General features: G+C 41.1%; 1 protein-coding gene across 1 annotated transcript; it reads right to left on the bottom strand.

Annotated features, from left to right (window-relative positions):
• Window positions 1-474: 474 nt before the first annotated feature.
• Window positions 475-24,858, bottom strand: slc6a17 (solute carrier family 6 member 17). The gene is made up of 12 exons (XM_086067676.1): window positions 24,612-24,858; window positions 17,162-17,583; window positions 16,756-16,913; window positions 14,455-14,581; window positions 14,069-14,250; window positions 11,898-12,008; window positions 10,089-10,330; window positions 9,762-9,954; window positions 8,452-8,644; window positions 8,217-8,376; window positions 7,074-7,236; window positions 475-6,930 (listed from the first exon to the last, which is right to left on the bottom strand). Exons 2-12 carry the CDS (start codon window positions 17,460-17,462, stop codon window positions 6,568-6,570), a joined length of 2,193 nt encoding a protein of 730 aa, XP_085923802.1. The 5' UTR covers window positions 17,463-17,583; window positions 24,612-24,858; the 3' UTR covers window positions 475-6,567.
• Window positions 24,859-26,140: the final 1,282 nt, after the last annotated feature.

The raw sequence follows: 26,140 nt of genomic DNA, 5'->3' as shown, positions 1-26,140 counted from the left end.
GTTTTTAGGACCAAAGACAAATTATTTGTACATACGGCATAGTGAAAATTGAATTGGGTGTTGTTGGAAATTATATACAAACAAAGTTAGTGAAGTGCAAAAATAATAATTAAAAAAAACATGAATATACTTAATTCAATACCTAAAAATGTCATTAAATTAATATAAGATGACATAACATTACATTTTAAAAATCATGAAATAAATACATAATTTCGGAAAAAAAATATGTTAACTTAAATTTTTTTTAAATTACAACATAATAAAAAAAAATCATTAAAGTATGAAATCGATCCTGAATAATAATAAAAAGACATAAGAAATAATGAAACAAATACATTATTAAATCAATTGAAAATGCCCCAAAATAAATAAATCAGTCATAAAATAGAAAGCTTGTAAAGTAAACCTCTTAACATGGTCACATTCCTAAAGACTGTCCTGAAACTTGAACAAAAAGAGAGACCACAACAATAACTTTTTAATCAAAGCGATCCTTTTATTTTTCATCTTCGGTTGTACAGTTTGCCCCCGAAAAAAAGAGAGAACATCTATCTCACTGATAGTTCCTTATTGTTGCCAGTGTGAAACCCAAACACGTAGATCGCTTACACACCACGAGTGTACATCCCGTGAACACACTACACTTCAACAGCACAAAAATCGACACAAATTTGACGCACCATACTGAACGCGCACACGCACACACACACACTCGGACAGGCAGCAAAGCGACAGTGAATAACCTACTGTACATCAAAAAATAGTTGAAAATATACAATTATTATTTACAGCTCAAGTATACACTGATACGCATTGGTCGGAATGTACATCGAGATTTACAGCTTAAATACAATAAATAGAAGAACTATGCTTTGCTCACATCAAAACTCAACTGTCCAGTTGATTCATTTTCGCTTTTGATAAGACCCGCACCACAAGCACAGAGAAGCCCCGCTATTCGAATCCTGCTACGAATAGTGAAAACAATTCCATGACACTTTGTTGCTGTTTCACGAACATTAAAACTACCAATTACTACTTTCCAACTCGTCATTTTATGATCTTTTAGGATCTCTACTTAAATCTTGCATCACGTTGCTGTTCGCGGACAGCCGGTGGACATTGTTAGCTACTCCTCCGCTAGCATGAGGCCGTGGAAGGAGCAGGGCTTTTTGACGGCATTCCAGAAAGAACACAAAAATATGTGGAGAGGTCAATATATGAATGTGATTGGTAAAAGGGTTCACTGGAATTACTAATTTTTGTCCAGAAAGCAACAATGAGCCCATAGCTAGCCCCGGTAGCTTAGCGGCACAGCTAGCAACAGTTGGGGCCTCACATTAGGTGCCTAACGTTAGCATGTTGGGTAAAAGGCTGACAGATAGCATAGTTTATTTTACAAAGTACATTGTGCTCTTTGGAGCAGAAAAAGGGTGTGCTTTTTGATTTTAGAGAGATTCAAATGGCAAAGTTCGCTTTATCCAAAACCTGTCTTAAATTTCTAACGAGTACCATCAGTAAGTGTCGGACTTTCAGTTCACTCTGTCTTTTGACGGTGTGGCTTAGCGAAAGCTCAATTGAAGCTATGGCTCAAAACGCAATGCAAATTTATCACAAACACAACAGACAAGACGAACAGACCCTGGAGTTAGAACTGTACTCATAAGTATGGACACAAGTATTGAGACAGGTCTATATTCAAACAATCAATGGTTGACACTTTTGCCTTTTCCTGAATATAATGTGCCACAAGTGGAAAAAGAATAGTGGTAAAATACTCAAATTTGGTGGATATAAGTATATAAGTGGATATATATTGGGTATCTGTTTAGCATTTTTTTTCCTTTTTAAATTGGCAATCAAAAGTCAGAAAATGAAACAGTGTCTGATCATTTCATTTTGCAAAAAATTAAAACATTTCAGTGATGGATCCGGCCAATTAAATATTCAAATACAATTCAATCTGTATTATTTTTTATCTGAGCCATAAATCATCTACGTTTTAATTTTCTGTTTGTTTTTTCAACACCAAATAAAATGGAAAGAACAAATGCTCATTGTGCCGAGCTAACCAATTATAGCATTTGTGTGCCGCCAGTGTGCTTTCAGGCTTGTTCCTCGGGCCAAGACGAACAGCTGACGTGATCTATATGTTTCTTTACCTAATTCAATCTGACTGGCTGGTCGGCCGTTTGGTCGGTCATATTTTTAGCTCAACGGCTGCTGGAGCTCATCGCTCGGTAGCTCGACGCAGCTGCTGCTTTGTGCTTCCACAAATGTGCTTTACTCAAATGTGCTTGTTCTCAAGCCGTTAAGAAGACAAGATGACGTCATGTTCAACTTTTACTTATAGCGGTCATTCTCAAAGTTTGGTACCTCTCTAGTTTGTAAAACCATCGCCTAAGTGCAGCAGTTTTAAGTTTAATGCATTTGCATTGAATCTATATAAACGTTTTAATTTTAAAAATTAGATATGATTTCATTTTTATGTGCAATACAATTTCATTGTAAACAATTTTTTTCTAATATTTAAGTATAGTATTAATGAACTGTGCATATTTTTAAAGTGACTTACAATAATATTGAAAAAAAAAAAAGGGGAATAAAACCTCTGCTTGTTTATTTTTTAAGGAACACTTTGGCCAACCACACTACTTTATTTTAATGTTGGGGGTACTTGACTAGGCCAAAACCTGACATTTTAAAGCGACAGACACTACACAGACGGTCTAGATGGCCAATTAATAATCAGAACTGCAGTGTTAGCACAGATACATCTTAGCTAAATGTGTTAAATTTTAATAGTCAGGATTTACTCAAAGGCTCGTCTGCAATGTTGTCGATGTTTGGGCTTGGTAATGAAGTGCTGCCTCTACTAGTGAAAATACAAATCAAGCATTTATAGCAACAGACGCTGAGCAGCTTGAGGACAAAAAGCTTCTAGTTGCAATGTGTTAGCTCCAGGTGTGAGCAGTGTCTCATTTGCATGACACAGGGCCACCCTCTCAAAACAGGCTAATTTCAGCAAGGCAAAAACAGTAGGTGTGCAATAATTGTTGATCATTGGGGTGTTTAACAAAAACGTGTCATAGACTTGACAGTTAAGACACAAGAGAAGGCTTTTAAATTGTAAAAATATTATACATACTATGTCTCCTATGCTTGTTGTGCCACTACTTTACTGGCCAGTGCAGCATTACTGCAACTTTCATTTCTATTGTGCAAGGTAGCAATTATCACAACTAACTATATTATCATTATTTGACATTTAAGTTGAACAAAACAGAAACAAATTATGTAACAGGTGTCTCTTAAAAGGGCAAACAGACATCCATGAGCAAAAAAAACCAGACCTTAAAATTTGACAAACATGAATTAGAGACGTAGAGGAAAAACTGAAGTAAATCGTCATGATCCTCATCAAAAAGGAGCGAACATAAGGCAAAAGCAGGAACCTGATCACTCTTTGCAACTCGGGAGGGGCCACCACCGGAAGGCTGCTTTGCTGGCCAGCAGAGACATCTAGTGGTTACAACTGTGTATTGTAACAAGCAGACCATGCATCCATGTCCAAAGTATTGTACACTACTCCCAAAAACTTCGAGTTATTCAGTTTTTAAATCAAATTTAAGGATGGACCAATGTCCCACTGTACTAAAAACTTTACAGATCAACTTTTGGATGCACATGCAACTCTCCAATCGTTCCGTACCTTTAGCACAACTTCTGAGCGATGACTGGCAAAATTCACAACAGATGTGATAGACTGGAAGAGTCACAGAAGCGGACATCCTTATAAATGTATGGGGGGAGGGTGGGAAAAGTAAATTAATAATAATAATCATAATCAATTTTGTCAAATTGTGTGTATTGTTGGTTTTGTACATTCAAAAGTTCAGGGAAATTAAGTTTACCTGTAAAAAGCCAAAAACCAAAACCGAAAGCCAAATATCCCAAACCTTTTGCGAGCATTGTAATCCACTATATGTTTCAAATTCCACATCAAATCCATCACCTTGCCAGCCTTCTTCCACCTTCATAAAAAAAAATAATCTACCGGTCTCCATACGTTATTTCACTGAATCTGCCGCCTGTAACAATCTGCAGTGTGGCACCGCGCCACAGGGTGGCGCCTCTTTATTTTTTGTGTGCACGTGTAGCACTTTTTTTTAATGGTGGTGAATGTTTTCTTTTGATGCCGTCAAAGCTACAGTCATTGTAACGCGTGGTGGCGCCGAGCCCATTGTTTTTCATTCGGCTTAATAAAGTGAATCCGTGGACTGCCAATCCTTTTGTTGCTACCCGTTTTTTTGCTGACCCGCTGCGCTATCCATGGCCGATCGGTCCGCGCGCGTTACACGCCGAGACCCAAAACCATTCCCTGTTTACGTCTGGTCTAGACAACTCCAATGAAGTCCTGTACGAGGTGGCCTAGCAAGGTCCTGGACAGAAGTCCATCACCTCCAGCCTCATGCACCTTTAAAGACTCTCCAGAGACTCTTCGAAATGTATCACTTCCAACACAAGCTGTTGATTCCAATCAACAGGATCGTTATCAGGCTTATGCAGCGCTTGCTGATGAGCTGATCATATATCAGCTGTGTTGGAGAAGGGCAACATGCAAAACCTGCGGGACTCCGGCCCTCGATGCCCACCTCTGGTCTAGATGTACTATGGAAGGTTCTAGTCAATGAGGTTCAGATTTTCTAAAACAAGTTTGTGAAGTCCAGATTCTTCAGTGGTGTAGGTCTCTGGATCACTTTTTTAAAAAAAAAAAGAGATGTGAAACTTGCTGGAAACAGAATCATTATTATTATTATTATTATCATTCTTACTATTGAAGGAGTCGGTAATGCTGAATGCTACGACTCAAGAGTAAAGTGTCTCATGTATTGCTGAGCAAAGAGGTGTGCAGGCGACAACACACTTCTGATGTTCACGGTATCTAAGGCGCGTTGCCAAAGCGGCGCCCGGGGCAACACGGCTCTATTTTTCAATTTTTACACGGTGAGGGTTCATCGGGGCTTTTCTCACACAAAAGACAAAAGTCACACTTTTAATTCCCCCATTGAGCCATTTAAACACAAGCCCTCGCTTTTCATCAATAAAAAAAATTAATAAAAGCCTTATCGACTGTATGGTGTCATAAAAGAAAAAGTGTGACTGTTTTCAAGGGGAAATATTATGGAAAATTTAATTTTGAACGGCTTATATGCAAATATTTGTGTTAACGTTCCTGCCTGTCGTCTTGTTTGGTCGGTTTGTTGTGCTGTTCCTAATATTTTGGTTAACTTCATGACAATAAGAGAGAGTGTCAAAATGTACTGGTATTATTTTTATGAATTGAAAAAATGTTTTGTAGTGTAACATAACACTTTGGTCAACAATAGCATAGCATTATTTAACATATATTACACGTGGCCTATCTTAGAGCAGACAAATGTAAACATAATAATAGCACATTTTGTTGTTATAATTACGCCTTCATTTTTTGGGGACAGATTCTCATCCTGCCTTACTCCTGCGGTTGGTTCAAAATTCTGTCGCTCACTTCTTAACCAGGAGCACATTACTCAGATTCTGGTCGACCTGCCTTGACCGCCTGTGCACTCGAGAGTCCATTTTAAGATTAGGTTATTTACACTCCGTACACTCCTCTGTGCTGGAAGGTCTAGAATGACCTGGTAAAACCTGTTTTTATTCCTTGGCATTTCACACATGAGACTTGAGCCCTTATTTTAGTGTCTTTTTCTTTTTTTAAATTGGTTTCTGTTTGATGTTTTTAAATTATGTTGTGTTCAAATCACTTACGTTTTATGCTTATTTTTTATTAATGTATTTATTAATGCTGTGGTTGTTTTTAAATTGGGTCTAGAAAATTGAGTAGAGTTGAGAGTCAAATGTTAGCACGCAGCGCTTACGATATGTCCAAAAAACGTGAAAAAAAAATGTAAACTGTCTCTCAATGATCAAGTGTCGGACCTCCGTTCTGTGCTATGCCGTGATTGGCCAGTCTGTGTTTTATAAAAGATCGAATGTAAATGTAAACGACTGTGACTTAAGATTGTGCTCTTTTCCTCGTTATTGTTGACCCTCTTGGACCACAATACAGTATAGATATTGATATGAAATTATTCTTCTGACGAATGAAATATTAATATTTGCAAATGTGTGCAATCACACAATCCCCCAAAAGTCACTCAGTAGTAGCTTCAGTTTCACCAACGGACACAAAATTGGGTGACGCAGCATTTAGCCTGAATGACCCATACCAGGAACTGAACAGGTAGGCGGCCATTTTGCTTTGAAGCAACCTTTTTAAGCGAATTCCATGGCTCGTACTTTGACAAATTCCTCCCAGGTTAATTCAACCTAATTTAGGAGACAAATTGCCAATGCTGTATTTTTGGCCTAGTCCAACTAAGCGGATTCAAAGTTTGATGATCATTCGGATCATGGGGTCCCTTCATTAAATTCTTATTTGTATTGAAAACATAAAGCTAATGAACACTGGAAGGGATGAAAAGAAAACACCAAAACCGAACCTCTAAGTAGCTCAGCGCATTATAGCTCAGACTCGGGCGAGCCGATGTTCTGGTAGCCCGTCTTGGTGCTGGTGCCGTAGTTGGTGTTGGTCATCTCCTGCGTGCCGCCAGGCCCCAGGTAGGGGCGATGCGAGGGCGCAGGGGAGGGCGCCTGGCAGGGATTCTTCCCAAGGATGAAGCGCTGCTCATCCTGCTCCTCCAGGTTGGACATGTCCTTCATCATGCCTTTGCGGTAGGAAACGGACAGCTTGTTGGAACCGTCCGACAGCAGGTTGAAGTGACGGGCCAAAAAGACCACGGGCAAGGGCAACATGGCCACCACGATGAGGGAGTAGGCCATGGCTGAAGCCCAGGGAGGGTAGCTGTAGAAACGCTCGGAACCCTGAACAGGCGGGGGGGGGAGGAAAAACATGAGGTGGTGAGCTGGAGAAACAGGAAGTCACATATATATTTTGATTTATATACAATTCCTCTTGAATGCATACCCCGGCCATTATTCTTGTACCAATTCAAGCACATATGTACCTCTGACTCCACCCAGGCATAGTAGCCCGCCGGGCTGATGACCATCTCGATGACAGTAGCCACGATAAGCAGCACCAGAACAGCCGGCGACACATACATCCACATGTAGTAATAGAAGGAGTACGGCCGGAAGCCCAGCATGTCCTCCAGGTCCTGCATAAACCTGCAACGAGAAGCAGAAGATGGGAAAGTTGTAGACAGAAATTAATCAGGAGAGATGTTTGAAAGCGGCGTGACGTGCAGATCAATGTAAACGTCAAGATGGCGTTCATTCATCTATTTAGCACAGTTGTTTCGATTTTTTTTTAAACACACATTAAAGCAACAGGACATTTGCAATTACTGGAGAAATTGCACGTGAAGGCTGAATACAAAACATTGGGACATTGGGAACGATTTGGTGGATTAAATAACATGCAATGATACTGACTGATATGGAATAAGATGAATATGTTGAAGTTGAAATCGTTTTAACAGTCAATATATGAGAAAACTGGAGGTGAATATGTACATTTTTGGAATTTGGGCTTTTATAAAATGTTGTGAGTTTCGTGAATGGGAGTAATAAATAGGATGGCTAGTCAAGTAATGTTGAGGGAGGAGTAAATTATGTAGAATATGTCCGATGGCAATTTTATGGGTAAAAAGAATGGGAATTATTGGCATGTGCAAAATTTTGGCATGTATAAAATTGTTTATAAGGTGAATACACAAAATGATTTGAATTTCAAATGGAAACTATCAGTTACTTTTAATGTGCCAATGGAAATGAATGGCAAATAAGTAATGGCCGAAATAGGCTCTTTGCACAGCTCAACTACTTCCTGAACTATAAATAAATAAAATTCCCAATAAAATTCTGTTTGGATTTGGCCTTTTTATTCCCATTGAAGCATTTTCATTCCGTTTGGTCGGCATTTAAAAAAAAATACTTTTACTTCAAAGATTTAAGTACATTTAATATCAGAAAATTACGATTGATACCTAAGTGCAGCAAATGTCAGATACTTTTGAGATGTTTACTCAAGTAATATTCAACAAGGTGACTTTACCATCTGTCAAAAGTAATTTTCTGTTCTCTATGTTTGGTATTGCTTTTCAGGTAATTTATCCAATACTGGTTGCCTGTTATTTCAATGGCACCTTTTAGTTCCGTATATCCAGGCCACAGAGATGTTCTCCAGGATCACCACCACCGTGAGCGGCAAGCCCGCAGAGTAGTCGTCAAACATGGTGACAAAGTAATTCCCTGAGCGCTGCACAAACAGCAGACCCAACAGGAAGGCAATGATGCAGCAAACCACTGAGGGACGCAAACATGCCGTCAGAACTTTGACCTACTTCAAGTCGTTGAAGGAAATAAGAAGAAAAAGCTCACCGCATAGGATCTCTTTGCGTATCTTGAAGGCGTCGAGGATGGGCGTGGTGATGCCCGTCATGGTCCCGATCATGCTTCCCAGGCCCAAATTAATGAGCATGAAGAAGAACATGACCGACCAGAAGGGACTCGCCGGGAAGTGAGTCATGGCTTCTGTGAAGGCGATGAAGGCCAGACCGGTTCCCTGCACCGCCTGCATGATGATGATGATGATGATGACAATCAAGTTGTCAACTTCTACTACTGTTACGTATTTGTGTTCAAGGACTATATGACTTTTTTTGATATTATTATACTGTATAATTAGTTGTAATTCAACAGAGATAGATTCCAGCACACCCGTGACCAAGATGAGGAAAAATGCTCTAATGCACGACGGGTCAGCAACCTTTACTGTCAAAAGAGCCATTTCAGGCTAAATAAATAACACAAAATCTGTCTGGAGCTGCAAAATATTTTAACATTGTGATGAAGGAAATTGTGTTAGTGTTAGTTTAATGCAAGAGCTAATTAGAGCTGCATCATAACAGAAAAACATGCAGCATCCAATTAATTTTCTTCCACCTTTTGTCTTTCATTTTTGGATTTTATTTTTTATTTTACATACTTTATTTTTCATACATTTATAGACTTTTATCCCTTTCTGTCAAATTTGTGGCATATTTTTGGCAATTTTGTTGACATATGTTAATTTTTTGCATGTCTTCTTTCTTTTTTTGGGACATTTTATGACTATTTTATTTTTATTTTTTTATCCTGCCTTTTGTGCTATGACATTTTTGGCAGTTTGTGTACATTTTATGGTAATTTTCGGGATTTCTTCTTTTGTTTCTGGACATTTTATGAACACTTTTTTGACATTTTTCTGCCTTTAAAAAATATATATATATATTTTCGGACACATTTTTTTTTCTGGGGGCAATTCCAAAAACATTTTACGGTATTTTTTATTTAAATATTTGTAATTAAATAAAATTTATTAAATGTAGTTGATCAATTTCTTTTCTGCCTTTTTATTCAGTTCTCTGACATTTTTTGGGCTGCTTTTCTCTTCCTTTTTGGACATTATATGTTTACTTTTTGGACATTTTTAAACATGTGTTTTAAAGTTTCATATATATATATATATTTTTTTTTTTTAATCAAAAAAATAAAAATAAACATGTATTTTTTGTTTTGTTTTAAGAGATCCAGAATGAGCCACAGGTGAGGGACCAAAGAGCCACATGCGGCTCCAGAGCAGCAGGTTTCAGACCCATGCTCTAAAGGATGGTTGGATGACTGTCCCCTTCAAAGAAAGCACCACTCACCTTGTTGAGTTCGTCCTCCAGCACACAAGGATCGAGACCCAGCTGGGCAAAGTTGTCCTCCTTGACCGTCTTAATGACACCATACATTTCCGCGTAGTCTTGCGTGGTCAGGTGCGAGAAGTTGATGTGAGGAGGGATGAGCTCTTTGCTCAGCACGCTGGTGTTGAGGAACACCAAGATCTTCTCCGCATTCCTGCACATTTGTATGAGATAGGAGTTTTAAAACCGTGTCCAAACATGGACTAGTTGATAAAGAATATCCTGTGCATGAGTGTGAAAATAAAGGTTGAAAGTGAAACTAAACAAAACGGGGTCCGCCGTACTCACTCCACGACACACTTCTCGTTCATGATGTTGGCCTTGAATCCCAGGACGGCAAACACCACCAGCGTGGCCAGGATGGATGTAATGAAGTTGATGATGGAGACCAGCGCGGCGTCAAAGTGGCAGTTGTTGTCCCGCTTGTTGTAGCTGGAGAAGGCGATGACGCCGCCGAAGCCGAGGCCCAGGGCAAAAAACACCTGCGTGGCCGCCTCCCGCCACACCTGCGGCTCCAGCATCTTCTCCAACTGACGATCGCACGCCATATTTGTCACATCGTTTCACAGCATTCGACCTCCACATCACTTCCGATTATATGAAACCCTTACAAAGTTGCAGTGCGACATGAAGGGGGACATTCCTCCAGCCAACCACTTTCTATGATAACCATGTTAAGTTAAAATAAATAATAAATGTCATTGTTTTCATTCTTCTTAGTAAGTCCCATCACTGGTGAGCTAGTTTTCAAACAAACCAGTAGGCTACTCATGTTGTCCTTGGGGCTAACTTGTACTCGACGGCACATTGTTTTTCTTTTTTAGGAAAAAACAACATATTAATCAACAGAGTGCAGTTGCTAGCTGTTTCTCACTTTGCGGTCTTGTTCGTTCTTACGTTCATGTGATCTCGTGACTCGTCATCAGTCGCGACCAAAGTAATTGAAAGTATGCATAAACCAAGAAAGCTTTGACTACCCGGATGTTCTTCTTGTCTGCTAGCTTAAACCAAGGATGCATCAATTGGTGACTTATAAAGTATTGAAGTATTTCCAAGATGCATTTTACTAAAATGGCCGAGGAGAGGACTCCATTAAAAAAGAAAAAAAAATCTTTTTTTTTTCTTTTTATGTAAATGCATCAGAGCCAGGGCGGTACACAGCTGCCCCAATGACAAAGAAGCTAGCGTTCTTAGGAAATACGTTCACAGATATGTTCTTAGGAAGACTGCACTTGTGGAGTTCACAAGAACATACACATTCTTGACATTGAGAAACGGCTCGTTTCTTGTCTTTCCCCCTCCCTCCTGTGTGCGTAACTGTTCACCCCTCCCCTGTCTGATCAAGCTAGAAGGGGGGAGGGGGGGAGCTGCTGGCCTCTCATTATGAACTGGGCAACCAATCATATTGTGCCCTGCCGAAGTCCCCTCAACAAAAAAAAGAGCACATTACCTGTAAGCACTTCAAACTTTGACCTTGACCGTTAAACGGTCAAGTTTCCGGTAAACTAATGTACACATAGGGACAAACAATAGGCTGGTCGCCAAACAATCATTCACGCTCATATTTACACTCCGAATCTAATAAACGTCATGAGGAAGGAGCCTCCATCATGTAAACTCAAATGCAAAGCAGGAAGCGCTAATCACTGGAATGCCGTGCTGCCAAATGGTTACATATTACGTAGAATTGACTTTTCAATGTGTTGCACACAAACGTGTGTAGAGTGCCTGCACCTCCAATCAAGTAGGAAATGAAACAACCAAGTCAATCTTTAGTTATCTGACACTTTCAGCTGCGCTGTCCAAAGCCATCATGTTAAAACCAAAAGGTAAACAGAGCTTCAAGCATTAGCAAACATTATCCATCCATTATATGACAACTTACTACTTGCTATAGCAAACATTATAGTTAGCTTAATAGTGTTACAGTATTAGCTTGAAGTTCTGCTAGTAATCCCGTGATCATTTTAAGCTAAATCATCACCGTGCGAGTGGAGGCCGGTGCACTGCACGACACAAATTGACCGTGGCAAGAAATATGATGCGGTATTATGATGCACCAGCATCACTTTTCCTGGCCTACAGGTGGCGCCTCACCTTTGGCGTGAACATGTGTGCGATGCCGTCCACCGCGCCCCTCAGCAGCAAACCTCTCACCAGGAAGCAGAAGAGCACCAAGTAAGGGAAGAGAGAGCTGAAGTACATCACCTGAAGGAGACACAGAGGTCATATTGGATGCAATGGATGCACAAGGATCCATCTCAGGGGGCGGCCATTTTGTCACTTGCTCTTGACTGAAGATGACATCAATGTTGCCCAGGTCTTAGGTAACAACCAATGACAGCGCAGCTTCAGAAAACAGGTGAGCTGTGATTGGTTGTTGCCTGAGCCCTGAGCAACATTGATGTTATCGTCAGTCGACAGCGAGTGGAAAAATGGATCAAAAACATTGATCTGTATGTATTACTGGATAGTCGATAGGCCAAGGCTTTTGAAGCCGCGAGGCCGCCATATTGCTCCTCTCAAGAAACGTTTCTCGGTATAGAATCCTATACATTTACAGTATTGAGAATGGAGAACATTTGAGACAGTACTTAGTAGAAACAGCATGATTTATGATGTTTTAAATTTGTTAAACATAAACAAGAGGACTTCAAACATTTTACAACTTAGCTTAAATTCATGCATAAATTATATGCTTAATGATGTCTACAGGAGGAAAAAAAAATATTAAAGAATTATACCTGTAATTCAACAAAAGAATGCCTCTGCCAAATTTAATATTGGGTCTAAGGAACAGAGCGATAAAAGAAAGAGGGGGTGTTCGAAGCAGCACATACTTGTTAAAATATAGTGAATGGGCTATCGGCTATCCAGTAATATATACAGATTACTGATTAAAAACAGCTGGATTTTGCTTCATAACTCATATTCCACAAATGTAATATTAATCAGAATGGCATGTTTAGGTTGACTTCCTTCTTTAACACTGTGCTATATGAAAATGAAAATAAAAACTGCACTTCTTATTATTATTGCACTTAAATGGTTATTGAAAAATCTAGTGCACTTCAAAGATAAATAGAAATTGTATCTAAATAAATGTTTGAAAACTAACAATTCTTGACGTTAGTTTAAAGCTGCTCTTTGTAACAATTTGCCCCCCAAAATGTTTACATTAGCTTTTTTATTTGACCATTTATGGCGGAAACTTTTCTTAATTAGTAAATTAACACTTAACTGTTCATAATGGGAACTCCGGCAAGCCTCTGGCAAATAGTTTTCAGACTGGATTCGGGTAGGAATTTCCCGACCTTTGTCTGGTTTTCAAAATCAAATGCGGCCCCAAGAGCGCAAAAGTTTGCCCATCTTTGTCATACAGGATGTGCGGTTGTCGGTTGACGGTTGGAAGAAATTAGTCAAACATGCCTCCTGCCTTCAGGAGAGCGTCCTAATGATTATTATTAGATTATGGCTTTTAAGTGTGCTTATGACATTTATAATGGGCTCTCTGGATGCTGGACTGTGGATGATTCGTTCCCTGGATCGACATGACCACATAGTCACATTTTCCATCCGCGACATCAATTTGCATTTGCTTGATTCCGTTTTGCTTGAATAGAAATACAAACACACACGTAAAATAACCAAACATACCAAGAAACAGAAGCAGGAGTTCAGAACATTCAGGACAAGATCCTATCATCAGTTTCAAAAAATATTTTAAGTCCAGTGAGCTGGCTCAAGCTTGGGAATAAAAAAGATCAATTCATTTTGCATTTGCTCATTCCTATGTAAAATTGTAAAACGTTGAAAGCTTAATATAATTGATAGAGTACGGTTTTTTTGTTTGTTGCTTTTTTAGTAAAATATGATAGGAAAGCATGATGAGAGCATGTGACTAAGATATCTGACTTAGATACTCAACCTAAACACACTACTTCATCCAATAGTAATTAAAAATAATTCCTGTCCAAAATTGTGAAATGGAAAGAACCTCACTGAAATTAAAAGTCAGTAACATGCCACTAAAACTAAAACATCCCACTTAATCAAAATTTTAAAATAACAAGTAAAAATACTCCTGTGAAAAGGGGTAGGGTTAGCTGCTTGAAGTGAAATTGAAAGACTCCACATTAAAGCACTTCATTGCTCTTCTTTCTTTTCTTTTTCTTTTTTTTTTGCTGTGGGGGGGGGGGGGGGGGTGAGGGGGTGATATGTGCCACATGAGCCAATCAAAAGTCAGAAGAAAGTGAGAAGTACGACACCTTGCCAGACGATTGGATGCCCTTGATGACAGCCAAGCACACCAAAATCCAAGCCACCAGCAGGGAGAGTGTCATCTTCCAGTTCAGACCACCCGTGTCATCAATGCTGCTGGTGATGTTGAGCGTCTGACGGTACCAAAAGTAAGTCGTGGCCGAACTCTTCTCGCACTCTGGCTCCACGACTGAAACGACCAAACAAACGTGGCTGTGAGTTGTGTCAATATGCACCTGTGTCTCGGACACGGGTCGGCAACCCTAAGAGCCATTTTGGCTGTGAGAACAACTGCTAGGGAGGTGGGTCTGGTATTCCACAGCATAAATTGGCAATTCCTTGTAAATGCCTATTCATGCTTTTAAACAACTGAAAAAAAATTGTGTGCACTTACTGGCTTGGGTTCCGTTGATGTTGACCGGGCATTCGGCCCACGGCAGCGGGAACTGGAAGGACTGGAAGAAGTAGAAGATGCTCCATCCGATGATCACATTGTAGTAAAGGCCCACAAAGCCACAAACCTGCCAGGAAGGAAACAGCAGCGTGCTTGAATCAAGTGTAGTACACACAGGATAGGTACAAAATGAAAGTAAACGAAAGAAGAAATAAATAGGCGCAAGTGTTACAGCATGTATATGAGTGGGAAGGTGTGTGTGTTTTATTCAGTTAGCTTCGTCAGACATGTCCTATTAAATCTCCAGGGGCAGAAGGTGCTGAGCCTACGTCAAAAGAACTCTGAGTGCCAATGAATTATTGAGCTCTATGCTCTCAGCAGTCCTGCGTGAGGCGCTATTTATAGCTGCCCAACGACACACGTAGGCCCCCCTCGGCCCCCACCCCGGTCAGTTATGTCTCCTTCCTCTCTGATAGCCAAGATGGATGGAGTGTCGTCGCAACGGGCACAACTTGAAAAAGTTGCGACGTGAATTGAAAAGCCTCATGTAAAGACCGGGAAAAAAATCTGTTAAAAAATAAATCATTCACGGAAAACAAGCAACCCTATTTTTACTGTTAGGCCTTTTTTTTTTGGGACAATTTGTGGAACTGATTTTTGGAAGCAAGATTTTCTTTATACATGTGATAATTTTTTGGGTGTGAGTGACTAAGTTTTGAATTGATGAGTGTGAGTTTTTGGGGGGAGGGAGAGAGAGATAGAGAGAGACAGAGAGAGAGAGACAGAGAGAGAGGGGAAGAGAGAGCGAGAGACAGAGAGAGGGAGAGAGAGGAAGAGAGAAAGAGAGAGAGAGAGGGTGAGAGACAGAGAGAGAGAGAGAGAGAGAGAGAGAGAGAGACTAAATGTTATTTCTGGCATCTACAGCTATAACAAACTCCTCTTTCTGTAATTCATCCAAACAATCCCCAATCAAAGTTATTTAAATGGCCATTGACTGATGTCATAGCTTGTTGAAACATTTTTATGTCAATTGGGAAAAAGACAATATTTTTTGCCAGGAACTATTCTTGGGCACCAATCTTATGACCTTAGCTGGGTGACTAATTGAACAGACTAATGAGATAAGCATGACTTCATGTCTAAAACAAATCTGTTAATAGCAGAGAGGAAGCAAAGGGAACAATGGAGCTGCAAGGAAGCTACTGGACGTGTTAAAGCCGTAGGCTGCAACTTTTACTTCTCACCAAGGCAACCGACTGCATTCACGAGATCCTCGTGATTGTCCAACTCTAACTGTGAGCCCGGCAGGGAGTCAAAATGATGAACGATGAGACGAGGCCAATTATTTCCTTCCTTATTAACTCCACAATGTGGGCCTTCAAACTCATAGCTATTTTTGAATTTCCACAATGTATTTATGAATTAACTTACTGAAATGTAATTTACAACTGACATTCCAAAGAATTTACGGTGCCTCATGTTTCACATCTTTCCAACTGGCAATTCATATATCGATGATGCCTTCTTAAAAAAATCGCCTAAGTAATTTTTTTTCCAGATTTTTCAGGAAACACAATTTTTTTTAACCATTTGCATCATGAGCGAGACGATTTAGGCAAAAAAAAAAAACGATTTTTACCAAAAAATGATTTAGGCAATTATTTTAGCCCCTATAGATGGTTGCAGTGGACATGACATATTCTCATGTCTAAACCAATAAAAAGCATAATATCGATGATGTCAACTTCTGGTTCATGATTGGATCTTAAATAATCAATCACAATTGCAAGTTGCATGATGTTCATGTTAAAAATATTGCATATAAACGTGGTCATTTTACAACACGTTACAGCCATATTATCCTAGCGTCCACTATAACTAAAAACATGAGATAGTTCTATGGTTTTGTTCAGTCTTTGTTGGATCATTGTCGCTGTCACCACTGGTGTTTTGTTGTTACTTTGATTTTTGGTATTTTCAGATCTTTGTTGGTTTTGTTCACTCAGTACCCCTGGTAGTGTTTTTGTTAAATAGTGTTTAGTAGTATATGCTTCCCTGGCGTGGTTCTCCTGCCTCCCTGCGTTTGGGTCCTCCACTCCGCACCGTGACAGGTCGTTCAGTAACCAGAAGGTCGGCTGTTCCCCAAGTCATGTGTCGTTGTGTCCTTGGGCAAGGCACTTCCCACACATTGCCTCCAGTGCTACTCATGTATGGAAGGTGCGAATGTTCGGTGGTGGTCGGAGTATTGACACGCAATAATTGTGCCGCTACTATCCGTTAAATGAAGAAAGTCATAGTTACCATCAGACTAGAAACCCCAATGCCTCCCAGCTGGGGGTACATGTAATTCCACACGCCAATGCTGCCACGTCGAATCCTCTGACCCACCGCCAGCTCCAGGAAGAACAGTGGGATGCCAATGAGGATGAGGAGGATGAAGTAGGGCACCAGGTAGGCACCTACGAAGCAACGAAGAAGAATGTAGGGCGGTTTACTTTCATTCCCCGTTTAACACATTCACTGCCATAGACGGCTCTAGACGTCAAAGATTAATTTTTACTGGCCTTTAATTTTCTAGCAATGAGTGTGCTTTTACGCAGTGATGACACTAGACTCTGGAACAAATCATTGGGCACATTTTGTTTTAAAAGTCGACCAAATGGGCCACAAAATATTCACCAAAACCCCATACAAATGGTTCACCTACCTCCACCATTCTTTTGGCACAGGTATGGAAACCTCCACACGTTCCCCAGGCCCACCGAGAAGCCCACCTGTGCCAGGATGTACTCTATCTTATTGTTCCAAGCCGGCCTCCCATCCTCAGCGTCGGGGTCCGGGGAGGGCAGAAGGGCTCTTACTGGGGCGGTGGAGCCCGGACTGAGTCCCATACTCATCTGACTGCTCTTGTAGTCCATGGGGTGTTCCAGAGACAGCAGGTCGGCCACCGACTCGGTGACCGGCTCACTGCTGTGCTCCAGCTGGGTTACTCGGGTGTTGTTTGGCATGGCTGGTCACACGTGTGGGAGCTCGAGCCAAGAAGGGTGGGAGCAGGCAGGTGAAGCGAGGGAAGCTGGCAGGGAAGTTTTTGATTGGGAGATTCAGAGGCAGTGGAAGGAAGTTGTGCTTCTGCAAAGACAAAATGGTTGGAGAGTAACCAGACATAACCCAAAAAAATATTATTTAATATTATATCATGAGAGAAAATCATGGTGTTTGTAAATTGTTGAGAGGTTTAATTCACTGGTGGTGTTTTTTTCATCTGCATAAAAAAAAAAGAGAGTCACTTTTACATACTTTTTTTCCTCTAATAGGATGTAAAGCGTTGTCTTCTGTCATGCAAAACAAAAACAGTAGTTCCACTGCAGCTCTCAGTGAAGCATTTTACTAATCCACTTCATTACAGCAGCCAATTCCCTCCTGACTGGAGGTTTGTATTGCAAAGTTGTGTCATGTGATAATCATGAGCAGCGGGACAGCATTTGATTTGTGTGTCGACCCAGCCGGGGGAAACTTTGTTGCGATTTGAAGATGGAATAAAACAAACTCTAGGAACTGCTATAAAAATCCTGCAAAAATTGGGACTTTAAAGTCAAGCAGTCATATATTAATCTATTCAAAACAATTGAAAAAAATTAAAGGACAATTGAAGAGGATTTATGAATGTTTTTGCTTTGTGAACTAACATGAACTAACACATAAGTGTAACATACTGTAAAATCAACCACTAAAGTCACGAAAACCATTAAACATAATATTGAATGCTCTCCCTTTGCATCACAAGTGATATATGGATGCTAGCGCAAGAAGCTAACATTCTATATGTTCACTCAGTTCTCCTTTTTTCCCCATCACAAACTAAATAAAATGCACCCCAGCAGTCACACACGGTACAAAACAAAGTCATCCAACAGATATGAAAACCAAAACAGATCGTACAAACACAAAATCAAAGATTTATGCTCAGCTCTCCACATGTCGACTGGTCGTCATGTCTGACCCTTAAACACTCAGCGCCGTCATTAAATAAGCCCCCAAAATGGACAGGACAACCTCATTGAATGAAACAAACACCTATCAATAGAATTCATGTTGCTATTATGTCTGCTCTAATTTCACAAGCACTACCACCATTTTGTGAAACCTCACTCTCATGGCACAACACATAATTAGTGTGTAATAATCCCCCAAAATGAAGCCTAACACCTCAGTGAATGACACATGGTCACACAAGTATGACATTAAATTAACTAGACAACTACTGTTGTCACGTTAATGTTTTTGTAAAAAAGTAACAATCACATTATCACACTGCAGTTAGCCAGTTGGTGGCTAACTTGAGAGGCTAACAGTCAATGTGTTTGTGCTGCTTGGATAGACCAAAATAGTCACAGACGATCCAAACCAAAGTCCTTTGTTCACAAAAAGCTGCTCCATAGTCCTAGCGACTGAAAGCCACATCAAGCCAACTGCAACAGAATGTGATAAACCTAATACACACATAAAACATTCAATATTTTCATAAGTGAGAAGCTAGCCAATTTGTAGCTAACACAGCAGTGTTTTTGTAAATATCTCACATTGGAAACTTTACAAGAGAATTCTTTGAATTTGTGGGAATCAACCGGAAATCTATGGTAATTTATTTTCAGGAAAAAGCACATTCAAGCGAAAATTAAAACTTGTTTTTTTTTCACGTGATAAGCAAACATCCATGTTCAATAGCCAAATTGCTGACATTTTGTAACTACTGGCTATCATCTCCAACTAGCATGACAAAAAAAAAATGTTGTACATCATTACAGTCCTCTCTACTTCATAACTTCCTGGATATTGTTCTTTTCTTACTGACATTGTCCATTTAGAAAGAAATAAAGTGATGCAAGAAGCCTCAGAAAGCCAAAGCAAAAATAACAAATTAAATAAAAAAAAGAAGAAGAAGAGCAAAAAGCACACAAACAGCCTTTGATATTGGCTGAAATGGCATCCAATGAAAATAACGTTATTGAGCTAGTGGTTCCTCATTGTTGCCACCTAAAAGTCGCCATGAAAGGGTTTGAGTCATCAGAAACACTCAGCATGACTGCTATCAATGTGCAGCTTAAACATTACATGAAAACATTGTGAGACAATGAGACTACTGTGCAAAAGGCTCAGATAAACATCACAAGTCACAATGCATAATGCAGCTTGATTGGGGCCGAGTAATCACAGACAGACGGCTCCCAAAGCGCAATGCTCCAAACGAAAGTAGTTTCATAGAAGACAAAGCTGATGAATAGATGGACATGAATCAAAGGCATGCTTTAAAAAAAGCAGTTAGAGAATTTTGAAGAGTTTCTATGTGTCTCATTAATATGTCTTTATTGAGCTTTGGTTAAAATATCCCAAATTTATACAGCATCTTTTTTGTGAAGGTGAAATTAGCTCGTTTTCGGGATGGATCGGTCTCATGCATTGCGCTAGGCCAAAGCTACCACAATTTGTAAGGCAGTGCACTGTAAAAAAAAATAATCAGCACAATGGCAATAAGCCAGGAGGAAATAGTACATAAAAGAGAGATAATGTCCAAAGCTTGGGATCATTTCACACATTACCACACACCCACATTTTATTGTTTAATAATGCATTTTTATCCGATAAATCAATGGGATTATGGGTAGAATAATTGATTCTAAAAATATTCAGTGTTTGCAGCTTGACTGGTTAGCTAATGCTAATAGGTGCTATCAGTGCAGCGTTACTTAGTTTGTCTTGAACATGATGGCGCTTCAGCCAAAGCCGATATTTCACTCTGGAACTTCCTCCAGCCCAGTTGCCAAGTCATTGGCTGAGTGTTAACTGTATACTGACTGACCCACATTTTGGTAACAGTGGGGCAGAAGTTCAGCAGCAGGGCTCACTTTTACAGAAACATATTTAAAAATATATAAATAATAATTATATGACTAATGGCTGACTTGGTTGTTTAATTCAACTCATGATAGGTACGCAGACACACAACCTTTTGTATATAAATATTAAAAGTCAATTTTTGCATAATACATCCATTTGAAATCGCAGCAACTCATTTTAATACTGCTGCCAACCGAGCATAGAAGCCCACCCAGGGAGGCTCACGGGTATCACGCACACGGCATTCCTTAAGCAGCGATAAAACCCTTTAGACACGACACCAAGCGGCAACGTTGACCTTTTCACACAACATGGACGTGCACAATGAACGAGATCTGTGTTGCGAGGGAGGAGCTTGGATCTTGCGATGAGAGATTTGTTCATTAATTACACTTGCCTCATGTGATATTCATCTTTAATTAATGTCACATTTTTAGGGACACATTGACATAAAGCAGTTGTGTAGTTATTTATTGTTTATTTTGTATCATAAAAACACCCTCAGGTTTTCAAGGGTGCGCTACAGGATGGCTTTGACAATCATTAAAAAACATCTTACAACTTCTGTCACATGGTCAAAACATACGTTCAACAGCAGATGAACATGTAACATGAAAAGCGCATAGCACAGTTGCTCCATAGTCAAACCAAAAGCAACACAGCACAGGTTCAGTTTCTCTCACGGTCCATATCTGCTTGCCTTTCTTTTAGTCTGGTTGCTAGGCAATGGTGCATCTTTCAAAATGGAGAAGCAGCCTCCCCGGTCGCCTGTTTCTCCTCTCGCCATCGCAAACAGACACGACATCAACTTGAGGGGATGACTGCAAATCTGGCTGGGGGGAGGACACGCTCTGAGGCAGAGGCGGAGGTGATTGTTGTGCTGCCTGCCGCGATGACACTCAAGCAAAGCGGCCAGCAAAGGGAAAGTGACACATTCCCTTGGGTCACATATCAAGGGATGCTCTGCTGGTTTAGAAAATGCAGTCAAAACGCCAGTTGCAAACTCACCTACAATATAACTACAACGCCGGAGGTCCTATGCCCTGCTGCTTCTAAGGTGCCATGTTAGCGCAGAAGTAGGTAGTGTTGGCCACTGACTGATAGCCTAGATTCAAGAAGAGGTCCAACAGGTAGGCAAGGCTCCACAGGAGAAAGCAGGGTGGTAAATTACTCAAGATCACTTGACAGCTAGCTTAGGCAGAAGTCAACTATTTTCAAGCAACAGATAAACTAGTATCATGTCAAAAGTCAGTAGGTAAGCAGAGCTGCGGCGGGAACGGTTTTAAATCAATTTTCACAAAACATGTCTCCTTTAGAACGATCAACTGTCGATGCCAGTGCAAGTGGCAAACAATGGACCGGTTACCTGTCAAAGTCAGGATATATACAGTATAACCTCGATTTAAAGGGATACTTGACTCATTGAGCCATTTTCAGCAGTAAAAACTTTAATATTTTGTCCAGAATTTATTTGATAACTTCATTATTTCTCTTGTACAATTAATAACTTTAAAAAACACTTTTTCCATTTGCCGAAGATGGCTTCACCTGTGCTAAGGAAGTAGGTAACGACACATCATGGCTCACCTGTTTTCTGGGTCAGTAAACTGAGCCATGATTGGCCGTTACCTACTTCCTCAGCACAGGTGATGTCATCTTCAGTCGACAGCAAGTGGAAACGTTTGTATTTGAGGTATTAATTGTACATGAAAAAAAATTTAAGTTACCAAATTCATTCTGGACAAAACATTCTTTTATAACTTTTTGCTGCTGAAAATGGCTCAATGAGTCAAGTTTCCCTTTAACGAACTAGGAAATAGAGCCCAGCACTCAGAATGCCTCTTTTTCTCATAGCTGTCAAAATCTGCTAATTCCAGAATTGTCCACATTTGGTCACAATGCCAGTAAATGGTACTATGGTGCAATCAACAGACAAGAGATTTAACAAACTTCAGTTAGTTTAAAACAAATAATGTTTTGTTTTTTAAACTAATTTACTTTTTTTTTTTTAAACTAACATAGTCCCCACCGTGAGTCAACACCTTTTCACTGTGGAGGGGTTTGCGTGTCCCAATGAGCCTAGGAGTTATGTTGTCTGGGGCTTCATGCCCCTGGTAGGGTCACCCACTGCAAACAAGTCCTAGGTGAGGGACCAGACAAAGCATGGCTCAAAAAGACCCCTATGATGAACGTCAATTTTGGATCGCGGTTTACCTTGCCCGGACGCGGGTCACCAGGGCCCCCCTCTGAAGCCAGGCCTGGATGCGGGTGAGCATCTAGTGGCCAGGCCTATACCCATGGGGCCCGGCCGGGCACAGCCCAAAAAGGCAACGTGGGCCCATGGGCTAAGCACCTGCGGGAGAGGCCAAAGGGGTCAGGGGACCTTGGCAGTCCGACCCCCGGCTACTGATGTTAGCTCTGGGGACATGGAATGTCAACTCTCTGGCAGGAAAGGAGTCCGAGCTGGTGTGCGAGGCTGAGAAGTTCCGACTAGATATAGTCAGACTCGCCTCCACGTCGTGAATCGGTGGGGAGAATACTTCGAAGACCTCCTCAATTCCACCGACACGTCTTCCTTTGAGGAAGCAAGGTCTGGGGACAATGAGGTGGGCTCCCCTATCTCTGGAGTCAAAGTTACTGAGGTGGTTGGAAAACTCCTCTGTGGCAAGGCTACGCAGTGGATGAGATCCACCTGGAGTTCCTAAAGGCTCTGGATGATGTGAGGCTGTCGTGGGTGACATGCCTCTATAATATTGCGTGACATTAGGGACAGTGCCTCTGGATAGGCAGACCGGGGTGGTGGTGCCCCTTTTTAAGAAGGGGGACCGGAGGGTGCGTTCCAACTATAAAGGGATCACACTCCTCAGCCTCCCTGGTAATGTTTATTCAGGGGTGCTGGAGAGGAGGGTCCATCGGGAAGTCGAATCTCGGATTCAGGAGGAGCAGTGTTTTCAAATTGGCCGTGGAACAGTGGACCAGCTAAAAAACCCTCAGCAGGATCCTCAAGGGTGAATGGGAGTTCGCCCAACCAGTCCACATATGCTTTGTTGACTTGGAGAAGGCGTTTGACCGTGTCCCTCGGGGAGTCCTGCGGGGGGTGCTTTGGGAGTATGGGGTACCGAGCCCCCAGATACGGGCTATTCAGTCCCTGTACGACCGGTGTCAGAGTTTGGTCCGCATTGTCGGCAGTCAAATTCATTTCCAGTGAGGATTGGACTCCACCAAGGTTGCCCTTTGTCAGAGATTCTGTTCATAACTTTTATGGACAGAATTTCTAGGCGCAGCCAAGGCGTTGAGGGTGTTTGTTTGGTAGCCTCAACATTGCATCTCTGCTTTTTGCAGATCATGTGGTGATGTTGGCTTCTTCAAGCCGTGATCTTCAACTCTTGATGAATGAAATCCACCATGCATATCCGGAGGAGCGCCGAATCTGTCTGCCTGCACCTCAATCAAATCAACCAAAATCGGGTTGCACCACTTGCGTTACTAGTTAGACCAGGTTTTACCGAGCCTAAAATCTCACCTACTTCTTGTCTCACTCAGGCAAGTGCAACATGGCACTAAACAAGGCAGACTTGACTTTACCCAGCATGAAAATTGAGATACTGTGCATTCGCTTTACACCGAGCGCATGTGCACTTGTCTGCCAAAATCATGCCCACAAACTCCGCAAGGAAAGGTCAGAGCCAAGATTCGAACTGTGAACCTTAGAACTGTGAGACAGTTGGGCTAACCACTCATATATGCAACATTATAAAGAGACATTAAAATGATTCTGGTGGTTTTAAGCAGTTGGAGCGGACTCATGAAATGTATTGTAAGAAGGAAATTGATTGATTGATTGATTGATTGATTGATTGATTGATTGATTGATTGATTGTTACAAGTTAATTGAGTTATGTGCTTGGTAGCGGAAACAATTTAACTCTTAAGTCAAGGTACTACTGTATGTGTGACAGTGGGCGGAAAAAGACACACATGCAGCATCTAACGAGAGACAACCTCAACATACAAGTACACGCATGGCCATCTTCTGTCTATGACCTCTACTATCGTGTCAAGGTCACATGGATGCAAGAGTAACCAAAGCGTGCAAAAGGTGCCTGCTCCATCTTCCCCAGCGAGGGAACGACATTGAAGCAATCCCAGACGACGGTTCCAGACCCGCGCCAGGTGCGAAGGGGAAAAAAAGAAAGCGCATGGGGGTGCGCCACACGACGACGACAAGCGCATAAAATAGAAGGTAAGGGTGACGCACGTACCTCGGGCGGGTTTTAGGGGTGTTACGAAGCGACGCGGAGGCTCTTCATGGGTGAGGCGCGGCGGCGTCCGTGTGCAACATCCCGGCCACGCTCACGGGTGAGCGCGCGACACTCGAAAAGTGCCCGTGGATCATCTACAAGAACATCGAAGAGGAGGAGCTGCGACGCGCTGACTTCTGCCGAGCTCTTTGCTTTTCCACGTGCTTGGGATGGTGCGCAACGCTAATCCCCCCGATAGGATGCACCCAGAAGAAGTGTGTGTGTGTGTGTGGGGGGGGGGGGGGGGGCATTACTATGGCAAGTCACGACCATGTGTGACGCAGGTTTGACTCATCCGCCAGTGTGCTCGCGTCAGCCGTCGAGATGCACAACAAATACACAGGATAAAAAACAAAAACGTGGCAGGTAAACATGAACAGATAGATAGATAGATGGATGGATGGATGGATGGATGGATGGATGGATGGATGGATAGATAGATAGATAGATAGATAGATAGATAGATAGATAGATAGATAGATAGATAGATAGATAGATAGATAGATAGATAGATAGATAGATAGATAGATGGATGGATGGATGGATGGATGGATGGATGGATGGATGGATGGATAGATAGATAGATAGATAGATAGATAGATAGATAGATAGATAGATAGATAGATAGATAGATAGATAGATAGATAGATAGATAGATAGATAGATAGATAGATAGATAGATAGATAGATAGATAGATGACGAGCCAATGATCGATCGATCATTGGCTCGTATGTTTCAAAATGTTAGGAAACGTTTAGATACGCCTCATTATTCCGAGGCTGGGGATTCAAATCTACGCTCGGCCTAGTATAAAACTCCAGGCATATGCTGGGCACTAAAATAGGCAACATTTCATCTTTAATACCTATTTCCTGTGACATTTTAACATTATTAGTTGTTCTTCATGTAAATGTGAACAATCTAAAATTAAGCACTTAAAAATGATAAAAGACTTAACTGTAATAAAGACTCTATTAATGTGTCTGGTTAATGCAAACATTAGACATGAATACTTTGATGCTGGCTGAAATGAGGTTAATTACACGACTTGTTGCAGTAGTAGAAACTCTGAAGGTGCAAATATTTGCATAATGGCATAAATGGAGCATTTAAAGATGCAAATTTACTGCTTGTCACACTTGACATCCTTTTACATGACTACATCTTGATTTATTTGTATTTTTCTGGTTTTCAGAGTGACATAAACTCAAATTCCATCAAGCAAATGTCAAGGACATTGTGTTGCATTTGCTTCCACATGCACACGCACGACGTGAACGTACTGCGTCATCCTACAACAAGTATGAGCAGCGTGTTTCCTGTCTCCTTCAATCCACTCATGTGACTCACTTTCCAGGCTGACTGCTGGGATCAGTTTCCATGGCAACCACAGATCATATGATGGTTATTTGCCCTTTGTACGTGTATGTGTGCACGCTTCTTATTGTTCATTCCCCCTCCTCTCTCACACTCACACCTCTTGGCTGTG

Source organism: Leptonotus elevatus, chromosome 2 (genome assembly GCF_054856555.1).
Source record: "Leptonotus elevatus isolate MCC_2025b chromosome 2, RoL_Lele_1.0, whole genome shotgun sequence".
Classification (NCBI taxonomy): domain Eukaryota; kingdom Metazoa; phylum Chordata; class Actinopteri; order Syngnathiformes; family Syngnathidae; genus Leptonotus; species Leptonotus elevatus.
The sequence above is the reverse complement of the archived record's forward strand: the minus strand, read 5'-3'. Positions and strand labels throughout refer to the sequence as shown.